This window comes from Anomalospiza imberbis, chromosome 9, assembly GCF_031753505.1.
Source record: "Anomalospiza imberbis isolate Cuckoo-Finch-1a 21T00152 chromosome 9, ASM3175350v1, whole genome shotgun sequence".
In the NCBI taxonomy this organism is placed as follows: domain Eukaryota; kingdom Metazoa; phylum Chordata; class Aves; order Passeriformes; family Viduidae; genus Anomalospiza; species Anomalospiza imberbis.
The window spans coordinates 16,839,031-16,857,987 of NC_089689.1; the positions used below are offsets into that span (position 1 = coordinate 16,839,031).

The following is an 18,957-nucleotide window of genomic DNA, read 5'->3' on the forward strand; positions in this document are numbered from 1 at the left end:
CCAGTGACCATTGGAAAGGCTGTGAAAATTTCTGGAAGAGTAGCATCTATTTTATAATTTCAGGATTATGCAATTATTATGTGGAACTTGAGTTTCTTTGCTCTATAGCTAAATGAAGCTTTTACAATTCCTAATGACAGTAAGTTGTAGTATCTTTCTTAAGGTACAAATGATCGGTTTTGAGCAAACGGATTTTATTAAATAATTTTAAGTTAGCATCTGTAATATTTATACAAAATAACTTTTTGTTTTGTTTGATAGTGGTGGTCAAAGTGTCAAATGCTAAAAATCACATTAACATGTCTAATTGCTTCAGATTTGTTTAATTACTGTTTCCAGTAGTTGGAAGAAAAGCTATTCAAACGAATGTCTTATTCCTTGTAAGAGAGATTGGCTCACTCTCAGATGTTGATTTCTGTGGTTTACATGGATGCCTGAGAGGCTTAAGTAGCTTCCTAGCAAGTATAAAAATAGTCATACTGATCTGAAGTTGTAGTTGCTTTCCCAGATTGTAGAAATACACAGGACAGAATAACATGGAACTGCTAGTTGGGAAAGCATGTCCAGGAAGACTTAGGTGTGCTCTACTGAAGTCTGCTCTCAGCAGAGATGTTGTCTGAGTTGCAGGGAGGAGTCTGTGCTGGAGGCTAAAGAGTATCAGCCCCTGGTTAAGGAGAGTCGTTTAATATTTTAATCAAACACCTGGATGGTTGGGCTAGCTGCTTATTATTGTGAACCAGAGACTTAATCTACAACAGTTGACTTTGTTTCCAAATGCCCTGGGAAAGTGTTATTAATCTCTGTCTGCCTAGTTCAAAATTTTGCTGCTTCTTTTAGGGGTTTTTGAGGGCTTGGTTGTGATTAGATTTTCCTTTTTTTGTGCTTTTCTTTTTGTATGAGAAGAGATAGTGACGTTTGAATTAGAGTAATCAAAGTAAGGGTGGAATGGATTTGGGTGCTTATTTGTTTTCTGTTGTAAAGGAAGCAGATAGCGTTTTAAAAAAATTTAGAAGCCACATAGGGAACAAATCTACTCACTGCCCTCATTCAATAAATCAGCAACAAAGATCGGGGATCTTTCAGGAAAATGGTGGGGTTTAGATATTCATGAATTTTTAAGGAAATGTCTGAAAGAGGGATAGAGAAGAATGCAAATCACGAAAGAATGCTCACTAGTTGCAACTATTTCACTTAACAAAAATATGTTTTCATTTGTAGTCCCAGGATAACTATCTAATCAAAAGGCATCTCTTAACTTACATTTTGAGAGGAGATATTAAAAACATACTGCTTCAGCAGGGTAGGGTGGGACCTCTCTGTGCCCTTTCAAGTGCATTTTTGAACCTGGACAAGAATGCCAGGTCAGGAGTTTTCCATGTATCTCCCTGTTACATTTCTTGTGCTCTTAAACATGGGGTCGGTCTTCTTCAGAAAAATGAGGATGTTAGTGACCACTTATGCAATCATAGTGAATAGAGAACATTCTATGCTAGAAGCGTGACATGTTATGGTTTGATCTAAAGACCAGGGGAAGTGCAGGTATAGGTTTTGGCATGACTTAATTTAGCATGTAGGGACATGCAGATATTCCCAACTACATTTAAACTCCTATGTTTACTATGATTAATTGGAGAGGAAATAATTAATATTTTTAGTTCTTCAGAACAACAGTGGTTCTCCCAGCACTGTGCATAAGTGATTTGTATTTTGGCCAAATTAATGTAATTAGCTTGACGATGCCTAAATTCCACAATCAGTACTGTCTTCTCTGCAGTGACATTACCTTTTCAAGAAAAAAAAGTATCACAAAAAACTGGAGGTTTTTAAAAATTCAACTTTTGTCTTAATGAAATATTGCTTGCTAATAAAACCCTTAAGGCAATTTGTCTTTTTTTTCTTTCCTCAGTTCCCCTTTTTATCTCTTTCCTGTTTAGCAAAACCTTCATGTTGGTGATTTCAGCCACCATAATGGCCCTTCTGGTTTTCCTGGTATTCCTTTCAGCCAGTTTTCAGCACCGTTGTTTGCTGGTGGGCAGTGTGGTACTCAGTGTTTTGCCTGGTGTCTCAGCTGAGAGGATGTCATACTTACAGAGCAAGGGAGTGTGAGGAAGCCTGGGTGAAAGAGCAGGTTGAACCCCTAACTGCTGTCATCCACTGACCTCCCTCAAGAGGTCTGACTTTCCTGATGCCCTTGCAGAAAGTACATGGCTCCTGTTACAGCTGGGGCTTGCTGTGCAGGCACGTGGATGGGGTTGAACTCACCCTTAAGAACAGCCCATCCCTCTGTAGGACTCTAATTTGATAGGGGAAATATAATATAAGGTAGTGCAGATTTTAGTTTAGAGCACTCATTTGTGTTTGAGTACAGTGAAGTAGATCCTGGGGATTTGAGTCTGAACAGCAGTCATTATATAGAAAAGGAAAGGTTTCTATGTTCAAAACAACCAGATATGCAGTGGCTGTTACACTGTCTAATAGGGTGACTAAAAATCTAATTCATTTGCAAAAGATACATTTGATCATATATTAGCATCTTAAAAAGTCTGCATTATCATTAAAGAGAATGATATTCATTATATAGAAAGGCAAATGGGCTGCCAGTTATTCTTAGTAGAAGCTTTAAAAGCTTTAAATAGGAAACTGAACAGTAATTTGTCCACATTTATTTTCTATATTTCATATTTGTAATATCTGTGAGGTGGTATTTTATTTTTTCACAGTTACTCCAGCCTTTCTGAAATGTTTGGCATGCCAGCAAGCTTATTGAAGAGGCTTAATTATTCTCTATCCTTTGTTTAGAAATACATTGCACTTGCTTTCTTCATCAAATCTTTTCTTCCTTTAGTACCAATACACTTGAGTAAAAGTTACTATCCAGATTGTTAGCTCCAATTTGTCTGACGTAAGATACTTTCTAAACAGAAATCTAATTTGCAGACAGATTAAAAAAACGTTTTCTTGTATTTTCGGAATTGGTTTTCAAATTGAGGTCAGCACGAGCACAGGGTTGTTGTCAGTTAGCAAAACTGGTCTCATCTAGAGTTGTGATACTGTCCTTTTGTCAGGTTTTAGCCTCAACTGCTTTGATTTTCTATCACCAGGGTCCTCCAGGTCCTCCAGGTTTACCTGGTCCTTCAGGGAAGAGAGGTCCTCGGGTGAGTAAAACAGCTATGTTCTTCTGCACCTCTAGGCAGGTCACCAATAATCAGACTGGAATTTGCAGAATTTTATTTTTCTCAACTTTATGTATATAATTAGTGATTATGAAAGTGTATGATTCTGAACATTTGGCAGATAGGTTAAAGCAAGACAAACAAACTGTTTCTCCTGCTGTTGAGCTTCCAGCGTGGTTAATTCCATGTATGGGTGCATACACTGAGCATTGTTATATTTGTACCTGGCTTTTGCTGCTCCCAGAATTAACTTCTAGTTTTTCCATGCTGCTCCCATCTGCTGCAATCTAAAGCCACGTTCATTTGTTTTGGAGCGAGGGGAAGTGAGCAATGCAGCCTCAGAGGAGCAGGCAGAGATACAAAATTAACCACTGCAAGACAGTGAGAGCGGGAAAAAAGTAATCCCAAAAATCTCTTTTAGTCTCTTGAGCTTCAGCAGCTTGTTTCTAGGTTGCTGTCAGGGCACTTTGCTAAGGAAAGGAGCTACGGTAGGAAATGGTTTATTTTGTGTGAGTGGGTGCAGCCCAGCAGGAGCAGGGACAGCAGCCTTGCCCTGTGCCTGGGGACAGAGCACGGGCTTTGCCACCTGTGCCCCCACTGCCATGAACGGGGGACAAGCCTGTGCTGTGCCACTGTACACATCATTAGTTAGAGGGGCCAAAGAGGGTGAGTCTCTGTTTGTGCAGTTTGACTAAAACCATTTGCTTGAGCAGTCCCTGAGGTCATGGCTCATCAGGACAGGTTTTTGGGAAGGGCAGCTGGAGGGAGCAGGCGAAGGTTTGGTGTGGGGATGAAAAGGCCATGGTAGCTGGGATATGGATGGTTGTGGCTGGAGTCAGCAAGGCAGATGGAAAGTGGGAGAAAAGGCAGTAGTTTATATGAGGGCTCAGCAGATGTGTGGGAGGAGTTTTGGTTCTGCCTTTGAGGAAGGTTTAAACAAGATGCTGCTCTATAGCCTGTTGAAAGCCAGCACAGCACAAGGATGTTGTACATTTGGCCTGATGGGTAGGAAGTGCACTGCTCAAAGAGACCAAAATCCAAACTGATGTTCCAGAGCATTTTGGAGGCAAGGGAGTAGAAGAGACACATTTAAAAGTATAAAATCAAAAACATTCATTCAAATTCATCTCTTCATGACTTCTTGGATCCTTCTGTGTAAGAGCTGACAGTTCTTACAAGTCAGCTTTTTTATGCTGCACACTGCCTGTGGCAAGGATATGTCTGGCATCAGAGGCAGGATCTCACATATCCAAGTAGATCCTCACAACTGGGAAGTTTTCTTTGTTTTAGAGGAGGCTGTTCATATGTTTAAAGCCATGCCTGTTGGTGAGATTGCCCTTGCCCAGCTGCAATTTTTTTGGGATTTTTTTTCTGAAGGTCTTTTTACAGGTATAGAGTACTTAAAAGCCCAGTGCTCTACTGTGTGAGTTCTCTGGGTTAATTATTGTGTAGGATACACTTTCCAATGTGAAGGTACTGCTTACAGTAAGGTGCCTGGAAAATAATGAAAATGGCTGAGATGAATATTTACTAGTAGTTCTGAGTTTAAATTAGATTTATACAGGCCAAGCAAGTCTATAAAACTATTTGATAAAAAAATAAATGGTTTTGAAATGTCAATGTTCTTTAGTTTATGCAATACTGATAAATTCAGGCAGGTGCAGCTAGTGATGATGTATGACAGGAGTTTTGTGAGCCAAAATGTCTGTGAAAACCTTGTTGACTCAAAATTCAGTTCCTCATCTAGTAGCCTGCCCTGTGACTTCTGTTTTCCTTCACATGGGTTGCCATTTGTGATCCTGAAACATGACTCAAGGTGTCAAAGGGAAACAGCAGAGTGCAGAGCTGCATTGCTTGGGCCTTCATCAGAGTGTGTGTCCAAACCTGATCCTGACAGAGATCCACATGGCTGGGGCAACTGGGGCATGTATGATTAATGGTTGGAGATTTCCACTGAAAACTGATTTTGATCCCTGCAATTCTATGGTTAAGAAGTTCACATGTGACAGTGTTAGAATTCTAAGTGTCTTGGCTTGTTCCAAGTTTCTTGATAATGAAATTCCAGCAGTTTCAGAATTAGTGATGACATGAAACTCCTCTGATGCCTCATTCCATGAGAATCCTTTTGCACTTCTCTATTCCAGTCCTGTGCCCCAAGACAGTAACACTGCAGGCAGCAAAAGCAGGAGCCACTGCAGCTATGCTGGCACTTTCTATTTGTTTCCTTTCTCCTAAATCCCTGAGAGTGCCTCCAGAGTTGCCAGTGTGCAAATTAATCTCTCAAACAGCATGTGGGATTAGCATTTCTGTGGGGTTATGTCAACATTGTCATTAGTGAGAGGGAGCACTTAAGATATGCAGCTTTCAGTGTTACTGCAAGGTGTAATTGGTAAATGAGGAAAGACAAACACTGAGTTTATCTGTTGTTAGACCACTGAATATACAAGAAAGTTCAAAAGTATTCCTATTATATTTGGATTTCGGAAGAGTTTTGGCCTTAGAATTCAACAGAAGCTTTGTTGCCAGTTTATCAGGGACAGATTTTTGCCAGTTTGGTCCTTCGGTACTTGGGAGATGAATAGCTGCTGACAACCATTGCAACAAATATATTTTCCCTAATGTGCAATTTTTCAAGGAGTGAAGATTGCTGAATGTGTTGCAGGCACAGACACTTATACTGGGAGGTGTAGATAGTCTTGATATCTTATTCTGTTCATGGAGAAGTTTAAGTTGAATTATTTTAATAACAAGTCCATTTTCTACACTAGCTGTCGGAGAATCAGGGGAATCTGATTTTTTTTTTTTTTAAAGAAGGTGGGATACATTGCTTTGAGACATCTTTTAAGTCACTAGGAACTCATCCACTTCCTTCTCTTTGCAGTAGATAGCAAAGTGTACCTCAGAATGTGATTTTACTGGTTTTTATTCCATGCCTTCAAGTGTTGTAGCTGAAGAGCAAAATTGCAGAGACTATGCCAAACCTGTTAAGAATTACCTGGGAAGACAATAGAAACGAGATTTGTAATAAAAAAAAGGAGTACTCACCTTCATTTTTAATTTTTAGGAAGACAGTATGTTTTATTTCTTGTGAATCCTTTGAAAATCCTAACCAGTGATTCTAAAAGCAGGAAAGATCCAGTAAAATTATTCTCTGCAATCCATTCACATTTCTTCAGTGGTTTACTGAGTAATCCCAGTCGTTGTTCTCCTTCATTTGTTTGGGTTTTTTTTAATAGGGTATTCCAGGACCACATGGTAACCCAGGTTTGCCAGGATTGCCAGGTCCCAAGGTGAGTTTATTTATCCATGGTGACATGTAAATCCATGAACTTTTTAATACTTTTTGGAAGCCCCAGAACTGTTTCCTATAATAGAAGTAGTTGGCCTTCTTTTGTTTACAGGTGGAGACTGCTACTATAAACATATTTTAATTAAATGTAATCAATCAAATTGAACTTCAGATCAAAACAAAATAGCAGATTATTCAGTGGAAAGGAAATCACCTATGTGTGCAGAATGATGACTTGGAAATGGTTATCTTTGCAAGTAATCTGTACTTCCCAAGAGAGTTCCTATAAATCAGCACAGCCTCTGATAAATTGAGGTTTAAATGCTTAACTGCTGTAAACTTCTGCTTTGCTTAAAAAAAAGGAAAAATGTAGACTGTTAATCCCTATAAATTACTATTTTATTGTCCATGTCCAAGCACTGATATTTAAATATGCTAGTACCTACAGCATTATTATTTATTAATATGCTAGAATAATTTTCTGAAGATTTATGGAAGTGATATTTAAAGTCAAAGACAAAATACTGGACTTAAAGCTCAAATAACATCTTCAATCTTGTGTAACATAGACCCTTTAAATAGATTTGACAGATTTGTGCAGTTGCAGAATGCCTTCAACTCATATTTAGGTTGAACAATTTGATAGATCTGTTAGGAAAAAGGCAGCACCATGATTTGTTTAGTATGATTCCTAATTGCAGGAATCTGACATGTCATGACAGGTGATAAAATCTGCTTGAGGACATAAAAAGAAATTTAATAAAGCTTTCAGTGCCAAGTGCTGTAAAACCAAGTGATTCTGGTTTTTGTGTGTGTTTTTGTTTTTATCTAGTTCTATAGGGACAGTTAAAGATTCATAATTAATTTTTACTATATTTATGCTGGCTATGTAATAGAATACATTTCTAGGAAAATAATTAATTATAACCAATTACTCCTAGTCTTTGTTTTATAATTTATTTTCTCCCTCCACTGGATGATAATTTTGATCAGGTCTGTAGCTCTGTCTATTAGTTTAAGAATAGAAGGATTTGCACATATGTGTATGTACCTATATATATTTTATGTAAATATCAAAATATATATATTACTAGGTGCTTAGGGATCTCTTTAATTTCTGTTAGATTATAAATCATCCTTTTGATACAAGCATATTCTGAAGTGGTTTTCTCTAAATAAAAAATTAACCAGATGCTCCTGAAGTTTTATCTATGGAGATCCAGTTGATCACACTGAAACAAACTCTTGTTTGATATTAAAACGTGGCAGATGAGTTGCAAGAATTTTCTAGCAGTAAATGAGGGCAGAATTTTATTCTGTCTTTAAGATGCATGAATGTTTCCCTCCTGTGCTGAAGGATCCTTTATGCAGTTGCTTCTGAAACATGGCGCAACATTAATGTCCAGCCCTGAGCAAGGGCCAGCAGTTCCTACCAAGAGCCAATCCCTCAGCATTTAATTCCTGATAAACAATTGGGGGTGTTTTTAAAGTAATGTAAGGGTATCCAGGAGGTCTGGCTTTATTCTTGGCTCTTTGGAAAATAGATTAGTTAAGAACATCTAATTTTGTGGATTCTGGCACTGTAGGAAAGCTGAGCCTGAGGAAACCTGTACAAGGTTATGGCTCATGCAGTAATACAGCCTGATAATCCTGCACACTGTTGAAGGAACAACTGGTGCCCCGAAGTGGTGGACACAGGGGCAGAGCAATTTGGCTGGAGCATCTGCTCTAATCCTGCTTGGATTTACCAACAAATCTGCTTTTCAAAATTTTGTGACTTAACAAAATTTGGAAAATGTAAATCTCATTTCATTGTGAACCTGCACTATTTGGTTTTTTCCCTAGTTCTTTACTGAAAAAGTTATGAGAAAAATATCTATAATAGGAAGCACATTTACATTTTTTTCTGCTCTTGCTGGAACAGTTGAGAATACTTATTTTAGCATACATTATTGGAAATCCTCTCCTGATAGCATTATTGAGCTTAATTTCTCTGCAACAGGGCCCTAAAGGAGACCCAGGATTCTCTCCAGGACGGGCAAAATGCGGAGAAAAGGTATTATTTTCTTAATTATAGAAAAATGTTTTTTGTCTGTCCCATTCTTCTGTGAAGTCTCATTTAATATTCAGATAAATGGTAACAGCAAAATGCTTTGTATTTACTTTAACACTGCTGTATTTTAGCAGTTAATTATGTTAGACTGACTGCTGCAGACACAGGTAACATAATGAATCCAAGGAAAATTAAAAAATATATTAAAAGTTGAAACTTAAATTATGTATTTGATTTAGTTTATAAAAATAAAATTAAGGACTTTTGAACGATGAAATTGGATTAGATTCACACTGATATAACAATTTACAAATTCCAGTTTTCCTTAGAACCTTGCATTATTCCAGAAAGTTGTATAAAACAGAATTTGGTGATGACAAGTACACATATTACTGTGCATTGTATTTAACTGCTTTTGTAAATGGAGTCTTGATTGTAAAATTTGTCCTTTCACTTCAGAGGCTTTTCCTGCTACTGCCTCCTAAGCAACTTTAGCCAAATTACTTGTTGCCTTCCCCGCCCAAAGTATTTGAGTATAAATACTAAAATATTCCATTATTCATAGAAATTTAGTCTTGAAAGCTTGTGATGGTTTCATTTTGACACTAAAGTTCCATAGACAGTAATGTGATAACACTTAAAATGCAATTGGATGTTTGCATTCTAATATGTTAACCTATGCTGTATATTGAAGAATATCTTGTCTTTATGCTAAGTTCTATTATGAGCATTTACTACTAGATCAGTTGTGGAATATTTGTGGCAAGTAGGAAGCACTGTAAGAGTTGAGGACTACTCTCTGTTATGAAAAAACATTAGGAAATAACTATGGTTTACTAGCTGCTGATGCGTACATAACTTATTTTTTAGTGCATCCATGCTGTCAAACCCTAAAATTCACAAATATATGTTGTTAACATTTAAGGGCTGCTGAGAAAAAAATTCAGAAATATCTGTTGATGCACTGATGAGAAATTGAAGTGAAGCTTCTATAGAAATATTTTAATCTAGCCAGCTTTTTGGCAATCAGATCATAGTGTGGTGAGCTGTACATGGCTGCCTGAAACTCAAGCTGTGTTCTTTGGCAAGAACCCAAGCAGCCACAGAACAGTCTAAAGCCCATATTTGTATGACTATCCCTAAGTACATGTAGACTGCATCTGTAATCCAAAATTATGGGATTGATATGCATTTTTATAGTTCTCATTATTTTGCATTCTTAATTTTTTTCCCTCAAATCAAATTTGCTAGATCTAATTAATGGATTTAAATTTACTTGGACAATAACTCACTGCCAGGATACATTCCTTGACTGGCTGGGTTTGAATTCAGGCACTAATCATGGAGTGAATCTCTTCCCTGTCAGTCCTGAGCAAGAAGAAGAGCTGAAAAAACCTTCCCTCCTTCCCCATCTGCAACAACCATGAAAATTTCTGTCTTTTTCCATCTCCCCAGCATCTGAGATGCTCTGACTCTTATTGCCATATGCCATCATGTGGTTGTGAAGTTTAAAGGACCTGAAGAGAATAGCAGTGTTCCCCCATAGCCTCTTTGTCCATATGCACCTCTCAAGTTGTCCTTAGATCAGGTTTATGCTGTGATTTGCACAGCACACACCATAATGGTGTCCTGGCTTTTGGCTGCCAATTGTTGGCATAACATTAAAACAAACAATGCACAGTAGTGGTTATATATATTTAATTTAAGGTGAAACCACTTGTTTCTGAGGAAAGTGCTGCCTCAAGAGCTGTATGGCTTCTTCACTCCTGTTAATGTTGGCTAAAAGTAAATGTTGTGAGGTTGTGAATTAGGTCTGTTCCAGCCATGATTTGGCCATGTTGCAGGAGCAGACATGTTGCACCCAATGGTTGCAATTGAGGAGCTGTTGCCTTTTCCATTTTCTTCCTCTAAAAAAGTATTAAAAATCAGACAACATTAGCTAGTTCTCCATACCAAATGTCCAAGAGTGTAGAGAAGATATTAAGTGCTACATGCTTATAACCCTGGGTCATGTTCCAGTGAAACATATTGATTCTGGATATTTTTGTTGTATAGGGTGATCCAGGCCCCATGGGCTTTCCAGGCCCACCTGGGATCAAAGGCCAGAAGGTAAGGTTCTGCTTCCATTTCCATGTAACTCATCCTGGCTCAAATCAGTGCCCACCAGGTGGGTGTCTGATGGTCAAGAGGTGATAGAAGAACTTTAGGCTTGCTGTTGGTACTGTGTCTACTATGCAAAACCTCCCCTTACAACTAAATTGAGTGAGATCAGCACAGCAGGATGGAAATCACAGCTGTTTAGGCTGGTGCTCTCCAAAAGGCAGGATGTGCCCCTGTTCCCTGTTCAGAGAGAAGTGCTACTAGGTAAGGTAGGCTTACCTGTGAAATGAAACCATTTATTTATTTATTTGTATTTATTGTTTATTTGTATTTATCACAGATATCTTTCTCTACCTGCAGGGTCTTAAGGGTTACCCAGGACTGCAAGGGCCACGGGGTGAGCAGGTAAGGGATGCAAGCACAGCGCTCTGTACTCTGCAGATGAGCCATTAGGATAGGAGAATGTATAATCCCTTGTAAGTGCTCAATATAAGCAAGCTGTGTAAACTGCTTAAGGAAATATTGAACAAGTTTTGAGCAAGAATTCAGTTTGTGTTGAGATCAGTGTGGTAAAAATGTAGTCTAAATGAAATGGAAAAGCCTACCACACCAACTGGAAGGATGTTGATGTAAAATTCTTATAAGAGGCACATTTCAAACCTCTGCTGATTTAATGCATTTTACATCTCCTAGCATGTAGGAAATGAAGTAGTTATTCAGCACTTTATTAAACTTCCATGTCAGTTCAGGAAGAAATCTGAATGTAATTTCAAAGACATCCAATTGCTAATGTCTCTTGTTAGCATTTATGATCCTCCTAATGGCAGAGTAGATGGAAGGAATCTCCTTTTGGATCACACTGAAAAGGAAATGGTGATGATAACTGATGGTAAACACCTGAAAGGAGATGAAAACTCAAGAACATCATTCATTACTTTCCTGAGTTTTATGCCCAAACCTTAACTGGATGAGTGGTGATTTTTCTTACAGTCTCACAGGAGGTTTTCTGTGATGACTGTAATCTATCAGTGAGATAGAGATAACTAGTGAGGAAAAAGAATTGATTCTTAACATCAGAAGAAGAAGGTGGAGAGAACTGTATACATTCATTATTTATCCAGTGCTATATTGACCTGATTCAGGAAGAAACAAACAAACAAAAAAAAAAGGCTTTCTAAGGACACAAGGATTCTTTAATGGAAAATTTAATGTATTTGCTTCAAATGCATCTAAGACCAGTGTAATTACCTCATTTTAGGGACCTGCCTCCTACAGCCCTCCTGAATTATTTTTACATTATGGAAATAAGACATCCACTGTTGTATTTCACAAAATCTTACACACTTTTTAAAGGATATGTGACTGAAATTGGCACAGTTAGTTATGTATGATGAGCCATTTTTTGGGTGTTCTGTGTAGCTTGCTTAAAGAGCTTGCTTAAGAGTAATTTTTCCATGTGCTTTCCATGTGTTTTTAACATCTACTCGTATGACACCGATGTCATACGAGTAGATGTTAAAAGTGAAATTATGAAACAGACTCCAAACCATGACATTAAACATGTTTGTTGTTTATTTTCCTTTTGTTTCTTCCTTTTCCTCTTAGGGAATTCCAGGAATGGCTGGCAGTATTGGGGCAGTTGGTTACCCTGGCAGGCAGGTGCAGTAACTGTACAAATGTCTTTGCATTTTATTTTTTTGTTTTTCTCATTTATTCTTTTCAAAACTGCCACATCTAACTCCTTTGAAACCACTAATTGTAAAAATTACATCCTTTCTTTTCTTTGAAACAAATCTCTTTCTCTGGTAGTGGCTTGGAGGGAATGTTGATTCTCCATGGCTTTTAAACTTGGATGTGTTAGATGCAGTAATGCTGTTCCTTCCTGGAGTATATAAATGGCATTACCGAAGAATTGAATGTCTGAATACTTTACACTCCATTTATAAAACTCATGAGATTCTGTGTATCTTCTTTGTCTATCTATCTCTGGACTTTCAAATCCAGGGGCAGTAGGAAACTCCCAGTTCCTCCTGATTTTTCACCAGTGTGTTTATTTCACTGCTGAATCTATTTCTTCAGCCCTTTAGGGAAGGGGAACATTAAAAGTTTGGTGTTTTTTTTCCCATTGGGATATTTTAGGAGAACCAATAAAGCCAGAAAGAAGCTTTCTTTAAACAGAAGTACTTATATAAATATTTATTTATGTATAAAGTAACAGATACCTCAGTGCAGTAATACAAATAAGATAAAAAGTAGAAATGCTCAGCATCTTCCTCGTGTAAAGGTATATGAGCCAATTGGCAGCAACTGATTTTGTGGTTTTGTATCTGCTTAAAGGGTGAATTTCACCAGTACTTCAGTGTTTTGTTGGATTAAGTCTGTAGTGGCTATATATTTCGAAGTTCCATTACAATATTTTATAGAGTAATGGATGATAGCATTTTTTGTGTTGAATCACGTAAAATGTATAGAGCATTTGGACCACATATGCAATTCTGACACTAGCTTGAACGTAATTGAAATATGTCCAAATACAAAAGCTCATAAAAAATCCTGCGAAATTATGTCACTGTAATGCCTGATCACTTTTCCTGGAGAAAAATTTTTTTCCAGACAGAAATAATTTTAATGTAATGGAAGTTTCAGTCATGATCTGTGTTTCAGCCATGCACTAATGGGAGACCTTTCTGAACATGGTCCCAGGGGACTACTTGATGACATCTTCTTCAATCTTAAAAATTTCAAGAACGTGTTGCCAGTTTACAGTTAACAAGTGCTGTTGTAGTTCTTTCACACAGAGCATATCTGGTTGTTTAAAATTAATTGCAACCTCTGTCTTTTTGTAACAGGGCCTGGCTGGACCAGAAGGTAACCCAGGTCCTAAAGGAGTAAGAGTAAGTAAACATCTTAAGCATTTTGATATCCATGTCTATTTTTACCCATATTGTAGGTAAGAAAGGGGGTGAGGAATTCAATTTAGCTGAGTCTGTTGTATGCCTGCAGAACCACTCTGCCTTTATAGAACCACAAATGAGAAAATTCAGAGTTTCTTTCAAAATATGTGCAAGAGTTTATTTTTTCCCATGGTGAGCAGCGTAGAGCAGTTTTCCATTGTTGCCCTTCCTCTCACTTGCATGCAGGAGAGAAAAGAAAGCAATGCTGGGTGTGTGAGGGCTGAGCGGATGTTTCTCGGGCCTGAAGCATTATTTCCATCATGGAGGTTGTCAAGAAGGGAGACAGATCTGACACTTGCAATCTGTAGCAGCTACAGAAGTAGATAAAGGGAAACAGTCTTGTCACATAAAAACCATGAAAGGGATCTTGAGATTTCAGAATGATTCAGTCATAGTTATATGTATCCCAGGCGCTGAAGGTTCTTAATGCTCCACACATTCAAAGTTTGGTTTTGGTTATTCTTGGAGGCAAAATAGATTGTTTTTTATTCCTGGCTGGATTGGGGTTTTCTGTGTGTTTTATCATGCTCTTTCTCTGTTTCTTGGTGGTTTGGGGTTTTTTTCAGGGTTGTGGGTTTGTTGGTTTTTGTTTTGGTTTGATTTTTTTGGGTGGGTGCTGTGTATTATAGTTTTCTTTAGAGACATGACCATGCCTACACATGCTTGTACATGGGTAAGTATTTCTTCAGACTGACTCTCACCATCAAGGAGAAGGCACAGGTTTCCAGAACCCTGTATGTTGCTGATTGCATCTAGGATTGGAAGGAGGCTTTTGGTGGGTGTTTCCAGGTCCTCAGCTCATGTACACATTGCTCAGCGGTGTATTGTGTTCTCAAGTATCAATTAATACAATCTTATTGTGTTGCAAGGGTTGCTTTTGTCTTGTGTTTTTTAGTGTAGTTACTAGAAGCCTTTACCTGCAGCAGCTTCTCAAACATATGACCAGGGATTTTGGAAAGTTTTGTTTTGTTTTTTTTTTAATGCCACTTTTGATTACAGTGATCAGTAAAGGGAAAAGTTAGTTTGGCAGGATCAAGTGCCAAAAGATATTGCACCCTCAAGGATTGTTTCTTTTATTTTTCTTCAATTTATTTTTGTTCAGATTCTCATCTGCATTTTGACTTGTTCTCCCGTCAATGAACAAGACATAAGTGATCCCAGTCACTTTCCTAAAAGTTACTGCTTCTCTGTTTACACAAAGCTAAAAATGGCCAATGTGTGAGTAATTTTAGGGGAAAAGACCTTAAGGCTAAATCTTGTGTATGAATTCTAAAAGTACTTCCAATAAAAATGATGACACAGCCCTCTTGACACGTACTCCTGTGCCATGGAGGTGTATAGCAATGTGATATGGAGTATCTTTAGAGCTTTAGGTTTAAAATAGTCCTGTAATCAAACTGTGCTCTGCTTCTCAGCTGCTTTAAGTAACTGTAGAAAGTAGATGTGCTTTTATTTTCCTTACTCTCCTTAGGTCTGGATGACAAGATAGGCACCATATTCCATAATAAAAAAAAAAAAAATCCACCCCCAAGAAATTAAATCATTTCAACTGGATGATATATGAAAGCAAAGAATTCTATTTTAGTAACTAATTTAATATTTTATTCCAATCTCAGTTTGAGTCTTGTAGAGCAGAATCTGTTTCTTCATACAACTGTGGAATGGTGGGAGAGAAGTGCATTGTGACTGAACTATAAGAAAAATATTCTGCTTATATCAAGATAAAGTTTTTTTGTAAGAACTCATATATAGCAGTGATCACACGTTATTATTAAAGAACAGAGCTTCTTCTCTGATGGAGTTCATGAATAAGGCTAACTTCAGAAAACCTTGCTGATTTCATCCATTCTAATAAATAATACAACTGATGCAACCATGTCTTACTAGAATACTTTCTTAATTCTGCTTTTATTAACTGATTCTGTATCCTTAAAACAGGAAATTGTTTTTGATGTTGGTTGGAGAGTAAACCCTAGCCACATTTACATTTCTAGAGCTTCACCAGTAGTTTCAAATGAGCTTGAATTTAATCCCTGTGTCCCTGTGTACCTGGCCAGTACTGAGGGACAAGCAGCCTTAAAATCAAGTATTTATTACATTTTAGGGTTCTTACATTTTCAGGGTTTCATTGGACCTCCAGGTGTGGCAGGACAACCAGGACCTGAAGGAGAAAGGGTAGGCCTAATGGAACATTAATGAAATGTTGATGTTTGTGTGGTAATGCAATATATGTTAGAATGGGGGAAAATGTACAAGGTTTAACCATTCGTTTGGGTTTTTCTCTTTTTTTTGGTTAAAAGCAAAACTGACTTCAAGAAAATAAGATTAATAGGCTGTACCAAATTAGTCTAATCAATGAAATGCCTTGGTGCTAAAGTAAAGTGGGGAGCAGCTGTAAGATATTATTTTGCGTTAATCTCCAGCTGCAAGGGTTAGGGTTATTTTTTTCTTCAGCAAAGTGTGAATGAATATTTTTCATTAAAGCAGTTTCTTTTTGACAATAATTAATATTCATGTCTTGTTGGATGATCTTTGCAGTAGAGCCAGCCATGGAAGTGTAAATCTTGATCACTCTGCTTGAGCCTTTTCTTTTTGCACTTGAGCAAAAAGGCCTTTTGGACATGTACTGTGATGGAAGCAGTACAAGACCCTTTTTCATAATTGTTCTGGTATTGCCACAGGAAAGACAAGCAAAATTTGTCTTTCTGCTCCAGGACATTGGCTCTATGATACTTTGTTTAAATTATTTTCTAATTTTTTTTTAATGGTGCTCCTCACACTGTTTTTTCCAATCAAATGCAGGTTTAATTACTTGAATTTAAGTATTGAAGAAAATAAAATCTATTTATAATGGGTTATTTCTTTCTTAGGGTATCCCAGGCCCCCGTGGAAAAAGAGGTCCTAAAGGGAGACAGGTAAAGATCCTAATACTTAGAAAAGATTCTAATACTTACTTAATGCTAATACTGTTACAATTCTTGCTGCCAGTCTAAATCCACCTGGAATTAACTCTGTAGCTTTAGTCATCTGAAAAATGTTAGTTTTATTTTTGTCCATAAATGACTTCCTATCGCTTTCAATTAGTACTTTTCAGAACTGAAGATTCTGTGCAGGTTATTAGCACTAAAGTGAGGAAGACTTATCACTGTGAGCTTTGTGGCAGGTTACTGATATCAGTTATAAGGAGGGTAAGAAGGTGACAGAAACACGCAAATATTTTCTGTAAAATTGGTGTTAGCACAAGGTGCAGATATGATGCAAGCTTCATAAGTCTGGTGTTGGATGAAAATCAGTTTCTTCTAATGTCTGATATTTCTAGACTGTAGTAAATTAAAGCTGTCCTCTACTTTACATATATTTCTACAGCTGAGAATAAACACAAATCTGCCAAGTACACATTATCAAGGTTTACATATTTCCTGTGGTGTGTCTTCAATCCCAAATATTTTGTTTTCTGTTGCAACCATATTATTTTAGGTCTTTGAAGCTATCCAGGAGTTTCCATTTTTAACTTTCTTGTGGTTTGAGATTGAAAAACACCATAGGGTTCTCCAGCTGTGCAGTCAGTTGTGCTCAGCAGTTGTGCTCAGATGATTTTCATCTACCATGATGAACAAATTTGTCCAGCAGTAGTATGATTATCATCATTTGGTCCTTGATCTATGCTATGGAAGTTGTAGAGGCTTCTGTCTAATAGTTTTGCTTTCTGTGTGATCTAACACCAGCCAAAATAGTCACTAGCCTACAAGAATGGCTTTGATATAAAGAAAGGCAAGCAAAATTACATTAAGTCTATAGACTGTTCTTTCTGAAGCTGCCATGAGACCATATTGTAGTTTCCATATAATCTGGATGAAATGTTACTTTTTGCACTGAGTGTTGGGGGAGAAGGGCCATGTGCCATCAATCCCTTGCAGAAGTTGGCGGTGTCTTGTGCCTCTGAGTCACATGCAGCATTTAAAGGGAAGGACCTGGATGGGAATTAAAGGCTCATGTTCAGTGTGAAATAGGAAGTGGAGGTGACAGCAGAGTACACTGAAACACGTTTTGCCTTCTACCATCAGTCTCTGTGGCAGGTTTCAGTGAGGCTCCTGCCTGCCAGTGCAGTGCTGTAGGATTTGTCCCAGTCCATAGGAGTCTGGTGCTGTGGTAAGCAGTTATTTTCCATTTACAGTAAGAGCAGAGCTTCTGTCAGTGCCAGACTATGTTCTGTAAGGACTTTTGTTTGTATAAATCTCTTCAGAGAGGATTCACATAGGTGACAGAGCACCAAAAGCACCTCTGCAGGATGTCTGTGATTACCTTCATTCAGTACTGATTTCTTTGTAACATGGTTATTTCCTCAATCCCAAGGTTCATTCCAATTCCTTTCTATGATCTACAAAGTACTTATTTGACTAAAGGCTACTAATGTGGAGACCAGCCAGGACAGCAATCACATGGGAACCTAGCTTGAAGTACTTTGCTGGATCACAAGCTTTGAGAAGACATGTTATTTTAACCCCCAAAACAATGATGGCTGTAATGACAAAGTTTTTTGGCACAGTGCCCTGGAGTTAACAATTCTTTGGGGCAGGGCACTGTCACTAAAAGAAATTTGGCATGGGAATCCAACAGTGCCTGAAGTCAGGGTCCTCACCTTTTGTTCTAGTGTACAACTTATTATTTTGGACAAAACTGTCCCTAATAATACTTGAGAAAATAAAAACTCTGTCTGACTGGCAGAGATCTTTTTGAAAGAAGTGAGATCCAAAGTATAATCTCATTTTTGGAAAGTAATTTTAAAGTATAGAAGTGGATCATACGAGGGAGTGTAAGCATTTATAATTGACAAAACGCTGCTACTCAGTAGATTTATTGAACAGTTGTTCATATTTCTGGCATATTTGAAATGGAACAAAATGTTCAATTGCCTGAATCTATAGAGTGAGGATTTGTTTTAATTTTGTATTTGTTTTGCATACAATATCATTTTAAGAAAATATTTTGTGGTAGAAGTATATGTGTTCAATTTCTTTCTGTTGTATCATCATAGTATGAAATTTGGCTAGTTCTGCAGTATTTCTAATGCATTTTCTGTCCTGTTAGCATGATGCATTTTGCTTTTATGTGGGGGAAGATTTTTAAATAGTTTTCTTCTATCTGTGATTAGTTAAAACCAGTTGTCAACGTGTCAGAACAGACCTTGTAAATTTTACCAAGAATTCAGCAATCAAGTTCATTGTAACTGTAAAAACAGTCCAGGTTCTGTTTTGTATTAAACTTATGAATAATCAACCTTTGTATGCTTAATAGCAATGTTAAATGATAATATTGATTTAATAAAATAGTTGTTGCACAGTAGTTTTATTATATTACTTCCAGTTTTATACTTTTGTGACTGTTCAT

General features: G+C 37.4%; 1 protein-coding gene across 2 annotated transcripts in view; it reads left to right on the plus strand.

Annotated features, from left to right (window-relative positions):
• COL24A1 (collagen type XXIV alpha 1 chain) overlaps nt 1–18,957 on the plus strand; it is a 155,693-nt gene that overhangs the window by 52,793 nt on the left and 83,943 nt on the right. For both annotated transcript variants that reach the window (XM_068199882.1, XM_068199883.1), the window contains 9 exons: nt 3,102–3,155; nt 6,410–6,463; nt 8,465–8,518; nt 10,571–10,624; nt 10,976–11,020; nt 12,221–12,274; nt 13,465–13,509; nt 15,691–15,744; nt 16,440–16,484. In XM_068199882.1, the coding sequence (XP_068055983.1) occupies nt 3,102–3,155; nt 6,410–6,463; nt 8,465–8,518; nt 10,571–10,624; nt 10,976–11,020; nt 12,221–12,274; nt 13,465–13,509; nt 15,691–15,744; nt 16,440–16,484 (459 nt within the window). The remainder of the gene's footprint in view (nt 1–3,101; nt 3,156–6,409; nt 6,464–8,464; nt 8,519–10,570; nt 10,625–10,975; nt 11,021–12,220; nt 12,275–13,464; nt 13,510–15,690; nt 15,745–16,439; nt 16,485–18,957) is intronic.